General features: G+C 41.2%; 1 protein-coding gene across 4 annotated transcripts in view; it reads right to left on the bottom strand.

Moving 5' to 3' along the window:
• Positions 1 to 13,298, bottom strand: part of NLGN4X (neuroligin 4 X-linked) — a 123,108-nt gene that overhangs the window by 17,951 nt on the left and 91,859 nt on the right. For all 4 annotated transcript variants that reach the window (XM_033147450.1, XM_033147451.1, XM_033147452.1 and 1 more), the window contains one exon: positions 699 to 884. In XM_033147450.1, the coding sequence (XP_033003341.1) occupies positions 699 to 884 (186 nt within the window). The remainder of the gene's footprint in view (positions 1 to 698; positions 885 to 13,298) is intronic.

Below are 13,298 nucleotides of genomic sequence, written 5' to 3'. Positions count from 1 at the left end.
GCTCTGCTTCGCTTGAGCATAACCTAGCAGCTGGATTAAAAAAAAGTCTATCCCAGGTGAATTTCAGGTGAGAAAACTATATGCTCTTTAAAAAATAAAAACAATATAGGCACTGCGCCTTGTTTTGGGAATGCTTCAGAAATAATTGCTCCAGAAAAAAATATCAGAATGTGATCAATCTTTTTTTAAAAACAACAACAACAACCCATCAAATTGTAACATAATTAGCAATGAATTCTGTTTGACTGTGATCCGTAAAGTATGTATTGACTTCTCAAATAAGGGGGAAAGCTAGCAAGTTACATAGCAAGCTAGATCTTTATCGGTGAGGGGATGTGGATACATTTGGCATTATCCAAACGCAACAAAAATAATACATGCTTTAACAGTGCCACTCCCTAAAAAAGCACCCCTATTATATATTTTTTTACATAAAAACTGATCTAGCAGGATAACTTTTTACATGACAAAATACTATTTATGCTTCTGGAAGTATGCTTGTATTTTCTGCAAAATGTTTGCCCTCCCTGATCGGCTCCTTGGGTTGCATGCCACGTGAAAATAATCTAGTTATTCCCCCCACCCCCCAAAAAAAGAATGGAATACTGGGATATTATCTGAGGCTCCAAATGACCTTTTCAACTCACATTAAATTACCCCCTTTAAAATTTCTGGTATTTAGCTAGGTGAATTGTTACCTTCTGAATAGTGAGACAATGTCAACAGACTGACACAGGAGGCTCCTGCCCCAGATCCAAAAATAGTAACTCTTTTTGGGTCTCCTCCAAACGATCCAATATTTTCTTCAATCCACCGTAAAGCTTGGATTTGGTCAAGCAATCCATAATTGCCTTTTGCAGCTTGGTCTCCAGTGCTTAGAAAACCTATAAGGCCAAAAAAGGGGGGGGGGGGTAATTTTAGCTCACCAGTCACAGAATTTGCTATAGGCCATGCACATATTCACAACACATATTTCCTTCTTTCTTCCAGTTTTTGAAAGGCCACGGATGTAGTTAAATATATTTAACACAAGCTTTGAAAACACAGCGATCCCCTCCCAGTTGCAGAGGATTGCATAGATATGGGAATTATCATCTCTTGTTTTTTCATAACCTCCAATAGTAATAATAAAAAGTAATACAGGTTTTTTTTCCCTTTTAGTCTTAGAAATCTGCTAAATCTGATTAAAGGTCAGTAACATTTTAAAATGCCCCATAGAAGCCTGGAAGTCAAGATAATAATGGGATTTCGTGCTGCCCCTGGATTGTGCAGGGCGGGGGGATGAAGTAATCCAAATTCCTTTTATCTCAAAATAATAAAAAAATGTCTTTCTGCTAGTTTGTGCATTACATTTTCTTAGGTGTACTTGTGGTTTTCAGTGCATACTTAACATGTAGTGTGTGAAGGAAGTGAGGCTAGCAAATGTCTGTGAATAGTGAGTGTATCATACTTGTATGTTAATCCATATGCCAAGACTGGCTGCAGATCACTGTAGAATATTAAGTAAATGTGGCTGCAAATCCTAGTTTGTTGCCACATATGTACAGAAAGACACTTATAATCAGAACAAATAAAATGTCAATTGACAAAGCAAGCATAATGGCAGTAATGCATGACAACAATAAGAATTCATATACATAATTATGAAATAATGCACAAAATGCAATATAGTACAACAGATTTTATGAGAAAAGTGAATATTAGCTATTTTGCTGTTGGCATCAAGATAAGTACAAAATGCTACACTGCTTTCCCCCCTCTCCTCCATGGCCTCTTTTATCTGGTTATCAGATTTTAGAAATGAAATGTGCCAAGTTTGCAGGTGGTCTTGCAACTCAGAATGCCATCAATTACCTGAGTGTGTATGATTTGCTTTGTTCCGCTGAAATCAGCACACCTGAAACATTACATTAGTTCACATTGACTGGAGCAATTTGGATTCTACACAGCTCACTATGTCCAAATTTGCCATTATGAGCCTCCCATCTTCAAGCCTGATTTTAACTGCACAGACATTATCTCAGCAAATTATTTAAGAATGTTGCACTTGTACGAAAATCCATAATCTATCAAATGCCCACATTTATAAGCACAGAATTGAAAGGGGGTTCGCCATTAGCATTTGCAAATGATCCGCAAGGCAAGTGCAGAACACATTGTCTGCCAATAGCTACGTATAGGGATTTGGGGGCTAGTGAGGAGGTATTCCTGTTTCTCAGGATACTGGAGAACAAAGCTGCTTGCATTTGGAATCATGATCAAGGACCCCAAAACCATGGGATTTAGTTAAAATCCTAATTTATTTATTTTGTAAGAATCTATGTATGTCAATTATTTTGAAGATTATCTCTTAGTAATCTCATTCTGGTTGTTAACAGCAATATTAACAAAAGAGGCAGACCTCTGTAATGTGATTCAAAGCTTATATATATGTGTGTGTGTGTGTGTGTGTGTGTGTGTGTGTATAATGAAGCAGAGAAATCCAATCTCCAGATTCCTACAAGCAGTGCCATTCATCTAATGCCATATGGTATTAGCCTAGCAACAATTGTGCTGTCACTGTTGGCTGACATTTTGTTTGAGCTGGTCCATTACAAAGAGTGCCACCTGAAGCAGGGTGCTTCAGTCTGAAGAAGGGCAGGACCAGCCTTGTCTGCTGTCATTATTCTATAACATACCATCTACAGTACATACTGCCTCCAATGTGTCCTTTGCCCATAGGATGGCCAATTGCATAGTGCCAAAAAAAGATAGAAAAGCATTGCAAAACAAGAGGGCAAAAGAGGATGCAGATTTGCAAAAAAAGAAAAGGGGGGGGAAGGAATATGCAAATGGTTATATATAGATGTAAATTAGGGGAGGGCATCTCACTACAGTGGCAAAGGGTATGGTCAGGTGAGCTGTGTGCTTGCTTATTCTGCTGTCCATGAGGTTACTGTGGGTGGGTAAATTGAAGGTCCCTGCTTTCTCTTCTTATGATGCATTATCTTTAAACTGAATTTGGACCAGGCAGCCTTTCAAATAGAGGACAGATTGTCCTCTGTAAAACCACCCTACTTGTCCAATATTTCCACTTCTCAAGCCCAACCAGAAAAAAAGAGAAGAAAAGAACTCTCCCCATTTTTTCAGCATTAAATATATTAAAACTGAGGTATACTAGCTCTAAAACAACAACAAACAAACAACAACAACAACAACAACAACAATGGCGATGATGTATCAAGACTTTATCAGTTGCTTTTCTTAAGTGTGTCTGCATGTAACACATTCAATACTTTCACATACTGAAACACAAAGAAATACCGGTAGCTGAATTATGGACATTGTCCTGGTAATTAAAACAGACTTAATAAGATTGATCCAGTAGCACAATTTAAATGATGAAAGTGTAAAATATCTAATGAGACATGTATAGTGGGGTTGTCAGGTAGCTTGCAACGTTTGTAGGTGAGTTATAAAGCAGGCAAGTGAGTATTATTTCCCATCTAAAGCAGTCATTTCTCCTTCTCCCCCCACATTAAATATGTCAAAAATGAGCTGTACCAACAAAAGCTGTTTTCCCAAACTTTCTTGGTAGTAACCTTAAGTGGCTGCACTCAGTACTCAGATGTTTTAATAAACAGAAACACAAAACCTCGATAAATTGTAGATATTGTCTTGGGAATTAAAATATGGTAGCGAGAAGACTGGCACTGGCCACAAACCTAAATGCACCTAAGCCTGTTTTTATTTTATTTGCTGGACTTTGACCATGATATTTTCCTTAGGGCGAAAACATATATCTAAACACATACAAAGGCCTTGAGATTTCCAGTATGTGTGCTATGATGGATAGTCTTTTCTCATCAGAGAATGGATTCACTCTGTTCCATTTTATATGAGCACTTCCCCCTCCCATTGTTGCATACAGCCTTCACATGTTGCAGGTGTGTGCATGCAGAGAAAACAGACAGGAAACAACTGCAAGGATGATATTGAAACCAGGGCTTTGTGAATACATAATGAGAGTCAACCTTTGTGTGATAAAAATTTGCATTTTATTTTTAAATTTATTTTTAGAACCCAAATCTATCATTAACAGATCAGATGAATCCAACCTTTATTAATTCAAAAAATGAAAGGTTATTTGTATAAAGGAGCTTCTCTTTGTTACATGAATCCATTTCAAGTAAGGGAGGAGGTGATACAATCTGGCTGCCGAATCTGTTACAACAATGTATTCTGAGAACCCAGAAACCATGTGAGAGATGGGAACAATGTCTGCACTGGGAGAGATTGACCCAAGATAACTTTGTTGTTGTTGTTCAGTCGTTCAGTCGTGTCCGACTCTTCGTGACCCCATGGACCAGAGCACGCCAGGCACGCCTATCCTTCACTGCCTCCCGCAGTTTGGCCAAACTCATGTTAGTAGCTTCGAGAACACTGTCCAACCATCTCATCCTCTGTCGTCCCCTTCTCCTTGTGCCCTCCATCTTTCCCAACATCAGGGTCTTTTCTAGGGAGTCTTCTCTTCTCATGAGGTGGCCAAAGTACTGGAGCCTCAACTTCAGGATCTGTCCTTCTAGTGAGCACTCAGGGCTGATTTCTTTGAGAATGGATAGGTTTGATCTTCTTGCAGTCCATGGGACTCTCAAGAGTCTCCTCCAGCACCATAATTCAAAAGCATCAATTCTTCGGCGATCAGCCTTCTTTATGGTCCAGCTCTCACTTCCGTACATTACTACTGGGAAAACCATAGCTTTAACTATACGGACCTTTGTCGGCAAGGTGATGTCTTTGCTTTTTAAGATGTTGTCTAGGTTTGTCATTGCTTTTCTCCCAAGAAGCAGGCGTCTTCTAATTTCGTGACTGCTGTCACCATCTGCAGTGATCATGGAACCCAAGAAAGTGAAATCTCTCACTGCCTCCATTTCTTCCCCTTCTATTTGCCAGGAGGTGATGGGACCAGTGGCCATGATCTTAGTTTTTTTGATGTTGAGCTTCAGACCATATTTTGCACTCTCTTCTTTCACCCTCATTAAAAGGTTCTTTAATTCTTCCTCACTTTCTGCCATCAGGGTAGTATCATCAGCATATCTGAGGTTGTTGATATTTTTTCCGGCAATCTTAATTCCGGTTTGGGATTCATCCAGTCCAGCCTTTCGCATGATGAATTCTGCATATAAGTTAAATAAGCAGGGAGACAATATACAGCCTTGTCGTACTCCTTTCCCAATTTTGAACCAATCAGTTGTTCCATATCCAGTTCTAACTGTAGCTTCTTGTCCCACATAGAGATTTCTCAGGAGACAAATGAGGTGATCCGGCACTCCCATTTCTTTAAGAACTTGCCATAGTTTGCTGTGGTCGACACAGTCAAATGCTTTTGCGTAGTCAATGAAGCAGAAGTAGATGTTTTTCTGGAACTCTCTAGCTTTCTCCATAATCCAGCGCATGTTTGCAATTTGGTCTCTGGTTCCTCTGCCCCTTCGAAATCCAGCTTGCACTTCTGGGAGTTCTCGGTCCACATACTGCTTAAGCCTGCCTTGTAGAATTTTAAGCATAACCTTGCTAGCGTGTGAAATGAGTGCAATTGTGCGGTAGTTGGAGCATTCTTTGGCACTGCCCTTCTTTGGGATTGGGATGTAGACTGATCTTCTCCAATCCTCTGGCCACTGCTGAGTTTTCCAAATTTGCTGGCATATTGAGTGTAGCACCTTAACAGCATCATCTTTTAAAATTTTAAATAGTTCAGCTGGAATATCATCACTTCCACTGGCCTTGTTGTTAGCGAGGCTTTCTAAGGCCCATTTAACTTCACTCTCCAGGATGTCTGGCTCAAGGTCAGCAACCACATTACCTGGGGTGTATGAGACCTCCATATCTTTCTGGTATAATCCCTCTGTGTATTCTTGCCACCTCTTCTTGATGTCTTCTGCTTCTGTTAGGTCCTTTCCACTTTTGTCCTTAATTGTGGTAATCTTTGTACGAAATCTTCCTTTCATATCTCCAATTTTCTTGAACAAATCTCTGGTTTTTCCCATTCTGTTATTTTCCTCTATTTCTTTGCATTGCTCGTTTAGAAAGGCCCTCTTGTCTCTCCTTGCTATTCTTTGGAAATCTGCATTCAATTTCCTGTATCTTTCACGATCTCCCTCGCATTTTGCTTGCCTTCTCTCCCCCGCTATTTGTAAGGCCTCATTGGACAGCCACTTTGCTTTCTTGCATTTCTTTTTCATTGGGATGGTTTTCGTTGCTGTCTCCTGTATAATGTTACGAGCCTCCATCCACAGTTCTTCAGGCACTCTATCCACCAAATCTAAATCCTTAAACCTGTTCTTCACTTCAACTGTGTATTCATAAGGAATTTGATTTAGATTGTATCTTACTGGCCCAGTGGTTTTTCCTACTTTCTTCAGTTTAAGCTGGAATTTTGCTATAAGAAGCTGATGATCTGAGCCACAGTCAGCTCCAGGTCTTGTTTTTGCTGAGTGTATAGAGCTTCTCCATCTTTGGCTGCAGAGAATATAATCAATCTGATTTCGATGTTGCCCATCTGGTGATGTCCATGTGTAGAGTCGTCTCTTGTGTTGTTGGAAAAGAGTGTTTGTGATGACCAGCTTGTTCTCTTGACAGAACTCTATTAGCCTTTGCCCTGCTTCATTTTGAACTCCAAGGCCAAACTTGCCAGTTGTTCCTTTTATCTCTTGACTCCCTACTTTAGCATTCCAATCCCCTATAATGAGAAGAACATCCTTCTTTGGTGTCATTTCTATAAGGTGTTGTAAGTCTTCATAGAATTGATCAATTTCAGTTTCTTCAGCACTGGTAGTTGGTGCATAAACTTGGATTACTGTGATGTTAAAAGGTCTGCCTTGGATTCGTATCGAGATCATTCTATCATTTTTGAAATTGCATCCCAGTACAGCTTTCGCCACTCTTTTGTTGACTATGAGGGCCACTCCATTTCTTTTACGGGATTCCTGCCCACAGTAGTAGATATGATAGTCATCCGAACTGAATTCGCCCATTCCTGTCCATTTTAGTTCACTGATGCCTAGGATGTCAATGTTTGACACCAAATGAATGAACAAATATTTCTCCTCTTGATGAGAATATGTATCCTTTCATGCTTTGAATACTAGATCATAATATTGGCCAAAAGCCATTTCAGAGTCACGACAAGGATTATCTTTTCAAACTTAAACATACAGAACTGGAAGGCTTCCTACTTGTATTAAGAAATATGAAGATTGTTAAATACTAAGAGACTGCAACATACAATGAATGATTTTCTTTTTTTAAAAAGAAAGCCGTTCTGTTGGACAATGTTTATTTGCTATTTCATCATATCTTTAAAGCATTCATTAAGAAATAAGTGGGGCCTACAACAAAATATTGCAGTGCATGCTCACTTCCTAACATAAATGTTTCTGTTTTAAAACATTTGTATTACTTACATCATAGGAGCCTACACAACACAAAAACACTGTTGCTGTATGTAGGTTTTATTTTATTTGTTTTTTATGTTATGTTTTGGAAATGTACATCCAGTTTTTTGGGTTTTTTTGCTTTAATTTTTTTTTGGAGGGCACCAAGAGAGTGGGGCCATAAGCTATAGCTTGTTTAGCTTATATGTAAATCCGGCACTGCTACCGTACCATGGAAGACCATATAACAGCCCCCTGCCACAGTCTAACTTGATGAAGGTGACCTCAAGTTCAAAGGGATTACCATTTTCTGTTGGATGGGTAATGCATTGCTTTTTTCTGCCTGTGGCAATAGTTGCAGCAGTCCTTTCAGTAGCCACCAGAACAACATGCATGCTGGGAGAACTGGCGGGTTCTGGCAGGTGTGCCACTGTCAGTATGATAGGTGGCAGAGTTAAAGGAGTAAAAGAGGGGGGAGAAAAAGAACAACACATGCTGCAACAGTAAATACTAGGTCCCCTTGAACTTCTGGGATGCACCCCCTTGCTGCAAAAATACATAAATGGCCCTCCCCAATTTTACTTTATGCTAACAGAACAGTGAATTTGAAGCTCGGGCCATTTTTGTTCAGCCCTGTTTTCAACTATGTGTTCTGCATTGGGCAGGAAGATGAGCTATGGATGAGGGAATTTGATGTAATTCTCTTGCTATGGATAGTTCATTACCTGTTTAAAGTTTGACTCAGAATTCTGTAGGGACCTATTAAATTGGTATATGCAATCTGATGGCTCCAGATAGCTTTCTAATGAGTTTTCTTTACTGTGACTAGTGGTTCTGATGATGTTTGCAGTCAGGTGATGAATCCAAACACAAGTTCGCAGCTGTTCTTTCTTTATTAGTGCAGCCCAGTTGGCACTGCAATTTACTGCTGAACTATTTGTGATGAAATGGCTAGGGTGATTGTCAGTGCAGAAAATCTCATGGCAAATCCAATGAAACATGGGCCACAGCCCATCTTAGAACATATTCTGAGGCACTGTTAATGGCAAATAAGTATTATGCCCTGCCACCATCAAATCTCTGCAGTGTCATCCAGCTAAGCTTTTCCAAAAGATGAGGGGACTTCTATAGTTTAGCCCTCAAGGGGAATTTGAAGAAGGCCAGTGTGATCAGTCTGCAAAAGGTTTTGTGGATAAAATCAATTATATTTATTCTGATTTGAACTACTTGTATACAGAGTCATTGCTGGATGTATCTACAACTCCCTCTTAGCAGGTTTCCATGGATACCTTTCAGTTTGTGAAGCCTGAGGATATGGAGAGAAATCTTGGAAATGTGAGACCTATCATTTGCATATTCAACCTTTGCTCCTTCTGGCTCATTTGAACAGTCAGATGGAGGCTAGTCTGTTGGGCAGTCAAAGTAATTAATGCTTCACTGAAGAAGGATATTTTTATAACTGTGTTGAAGTAGGCTGGAGTATGTCTCTTAGTAAAGCAATTTTTGTTTGAACCCTCAAATTTAAACAACTCTCAGCCCATTTTGAATATTCTATTCATGGATAAGGAGTTTGAGCATGCAATAAAACCTCAAGCCCAGCATTTCCTGATTAAATTAGTTCAATTTCTGTCTGGTGTCCAACCTGGTTTTGAAGCTGAAACCACTTTTGCTTGCTCAAGTCACTGGATGATGTGCTTCAAGAGATATATGGGTGTATATATGGGTGTATATCTTGGCTCTCCTGGACTTCACATGGTGATATGATATCATTGGCCATGGTATCCTTCTAAGTCACATTGGTAGTATCGGGCTGTGAGGTACCAAGCTCAGCTGGTCAGTGGCGTAGGAAGGTGGGGGCGTTGAGGGCGGCACACCCCATGTTCCAGCCGGTTCCAGCCTGGAGGGGGGTGACACTTGGTGCCACCCCCCGCAACTCCCAAGCCGCTGCCCGGCACCACTTCCGTGCGGTGGCTGCTCGTGCGGCAACTCTCTGCTTGCGCGCTGCAGCCTTACGAGTTGCCGCACGGACAGAGTGCCACTCGCGACCGGCATCCTGGACGCACTGTGCAAGTGCGGAATCCCGCATGAACTGCGCATGTGCACAGTTGTGCAGTCTGTCCCGGATGCTGGGCACGAGCAACCGCTGCTCTGACGGGCTGAGGTAGCCCGTCTGTGCGGATGCTCGTGCCCGGCAGCCTTGTGAGTTGCCGTGCGAGCAGACGCCGCACGGACAGGCTGCAGCAGCCCGTCCGTGCAACGGCTGCTTGTGCCCGGCAGCCCAGATGGACTGCGCTCCGTATCGCGCATGCGTCATGGCATCACGATGCATGCGTGCTATGGAATGGCACCCCGCCCTGGGGGGGTGCCCCCTCATTTGCCGCTCCGGGCGGCAAAGCGGCTCCGTACACCACTGCAGCTGGTTTAGACATTTCCTGATGTTTAGTTTTCAGAAGGTGGTTGGGGCTTAAAGAGTGCTTTAGGGTTCCATCTGCTTTCAATGCTTTTTAAAATATACATGAGGCCACCTAATCAAGTCATTCAAATGTTTGGGCTGAGGTGCCATCAGTATGCTGGTGGCACCCAGCTCTAGCTCTCTTGTTCTTCATATCCTATGAAGGTAGTGTAGATTCTAGATCAGTGCCTGGTGTCAGCAATGGATTGAATTGGATGGAAATACAACCTTGTGATCCATTCAGCCTAGGCTAGGGTTGACGTACCCTTTAACAATAAGACTGAATATATATCCTAGGCCCAATGTTACTCTCTAGCACCCATCTAAATAATCATGTGGCAACTGTGCCCAGAATAGCGGCTGCTTCTTCTTCTTCTTCTTCTTCTTCTTCTTCTTCTTCTTCTTCTTCTTCCTCCTCCTCCTCCTCCTCCTCCTTCTGTTTCTTCCTGTGTCCACTTCCTGGATAGGGGAGATCTTACCACAGTGAGTAAGGTCTCTGTAACAGCCAGATTAAACTACTGCTGTGCACTTTACCAACTTGGGGCTCCCTTTGAAGAATGCTGAGAAATTTCCTTTAGCCCCAAATATGGCTGCCAGAACTTTGACTTGAGTCAGATGGAGCAAACATATAGCTCTATATTTGCACTGGCTGCCAATTAATTGTAATGATCATTCAGGCATTGTATACAGTCACAATAGTGAATGCAGAACAGCGTTGTGGTTATCTGCAGAGCAGCAGAGAGGGGGGCCAGCAGTGGTGTTGGTAGCTGTGAACCCTCAACAGCTGCCTGTGGGTGCCACCTGGTGTCAACAGGCCTGCTTTCTCACTGTGCAAGAAATAAATTACCAAATCTATAGTTTTATTTTATCTCACTTAGTAATGCAAGCTCCAGTTTATGGTATAATCTGTGAAAATTCCTGGAAAAAAAGGTAACTAAAGGCTGTTGGCAGTGTAGCCTTTGTCTAAGAAGAAAACATATTTTTTGAAAGTTGAAACCTATAATTCTGGAACATTTTTTGCATGTATTTTAATCCCCATTCTTTTAAAATGATTTATTTCAGGAACAAAGAACTGTAACAATCCCCACTATCCATTTCCAAAACAAAATTATCTAGAATTACATCACGGTAGAAGAACCTATTGTTTTTCTTCACACTATAGCTCAAGGGGTGACTCCGTATCAAATCCATTTTCGGTCTGGCAGAAATTCAGTTGCAGATATCACTCTTACGCTTCTGCTTTTTGAGTATGAATTGTGCGTGTTATTTTCTCCTTCATTTCCGCCAAACGAATTATGTACCCCAAACCACATAGTAGCTAAAGGCTACTTGGTGTTCCAAGTTCACTCTTTTTATTACTAATACCAAATAGTTCAAATGTCAGCAGTGCCTTCTGAAAATGTAACACCACAAGAATTGGAACAGCAATAAATGTATTAAACAGAAGTTCCTGAAAAATCTTAAACTAGTGTTGCTATTTAGGTTTCAGAACCATTACAAAGGAAACAGTGTACCATTACAACAGCCCTCTTAGGGTATCACATTCACCCCATGTGCACACAAGCACATGACTAGCATCATGTAGGGATCCAACAGTCTTTGCAATAGCTTCGTAATAATAAGATCGTGGGAGCTTACATAGCCCCTTGTCGATATGTTTTACAAGGTATGGAGCTTGTTTTCGAACTTGAGTTGAGGTTTTTAACCTTTGGGATGAAGCAAAATTAGAATTTTGAGTTGGAATAATTAACACTCACTATTTGGGAGTGTTCTTTTTGTTTGAAGTTTCTTATCCTCCCTCTAGATTTAATAGCAACTAAGCTATCTTGAGTTATACAAACACAATTCCTTTTTTCTCCTTCTGAGGAAACTGATAGATCATAACAGTGAAACGAGATTTTTAGCCGGCAACTCGTTAAGCTTGTTTGGAAGTTATTTTTGGTATTTGGAGTTATTTGAAAAGTTTGTTGAGTTATTAATTTTCTTGGAAAGTTTGTTGAGTTAACAATTTTCCTTTGGATTAGTTTACAACATGTTGGAGTATTTTTTCTTGAGCATTTTTGCTCTTAAATCATTAAATATATTGTTTGTTTGAGTATTATTATATAAATACACACTCATCTCGTTACAGGGATCTTTCACGGTGTAGTTCATTTCTTGTTATTAGGATGAGTGAGTTAAGCTCTCCTCCATGACGTGGAGCTTCTGAAGGTGGAAACTTTGTGTACCGGAGTTCTATATTACACAGGAACTTTCCTAAGTATGGGTGACTCCCCATTTTGGATGGGATGGAGCTTAGCACATTCACCCTTGCAATTCCCCCTGTTCTACGGATTCCCCAACTCCCTGCCCTCGCCCACATGAAAATAGCTGAGGGTCCTGCAGAGCACTTAATGGTGTTGCCCCCCCCCCGCCTGCTGTAGCGATGGTAACATGCTGTGCTAGGTGCTGTATGAAAATTAATTATATTTTGATTGCTTCTTTTATTTCTCACATTGTATTTAATTGTATTTGCATTTGGAATTCCATAGAATTCTGTAAAATTCAAATTGCATGTGCCCTATTTGTGGAACAATGACACGATGCTCACCAACCATCATAGGTCCATGGACCACTTTTTGGGAAGCCTTGATCTAGGGCTAAATGTGCTACAAGGATGAGAGGACAGGGCAGCTCCCAGCAATCAGTGCCCAGCTGATGCTGGTGTGACTATCTCCTGGCAAAGGGTGCTTTGCCCCTAGAGTGGGATTGAATCACCACAGATGCTGTGGGTGCAGCTATTTACCTATGCTTTCCTCTCTTTGCATTCAAGGGCAGGAATGTGTCCTTTATCAGTCATCCTCTCTCTGTGATAAATGGCTCAGTTCACTTTATTGGGCTATCTGTCACAATAGACCAAACACCTTGTTTGGTTTAGTTCTCTACTTGTAATTACTACAATGTGTTTTGAATGGTGTGCGTGAGAGTCAGGAAAATGATCCTTCCATGAAGTACAGGCCTAAGCATGATGACTTCTCATTTCTCCCAGGCATGCGCCGAGAAAAAAAAAAAAAACATGGAGCAGGAGGCATGCCCGAGAGGTCGCACTGAGTAAGACCAGCTCTGAGGGGATTGTGTCGCTGGGGTGCGTGATTTTGGGACTGGGTAATTTTGGGACTGGGGTGGGAGAGAATGCTCTTTAAGGTTGCCAGTGCCCTCACCTAAAATGGCTGCCCCAGCTTCGCATGTAAAATGCATCTCTGGGTTATTTGTGGGGCATAGGAATTAGTTCATTCCCCCCCCCCCAAAAAAAATATAGTCCAGCCTACCACATGGTCTGAGGGAAAGTGGACCGACCCACGACTGAAAAAGGTTGCTGACCCCTGCTCTAAAGCGACAGGGAAGAATGAAAACAGGAGTTTCCAGAATACTCTCGGGGAATTTTAAAAACCAAAAAA

The sequence above is a fragment of the Lacerta agilis genome, chromosome 4 (assembly GCF_009819535.1).
Source record: "Lacerta agilis isolate rLacAgi1 chromosome 4, rLacAgi1.pri, whole genome shotgun sequence".
Lineage (NCBI taxonomy): Eukaryota > Metazoa > Chordata > Lepidosauria > Squamata > Lacertidae > Lacerta > Lacerta agilis.
The sequence above is the reverse complement of the archived record's forward strand: the minus strand, read 5'-3'. Positions and strand labels throughout refer to the sequence as shown.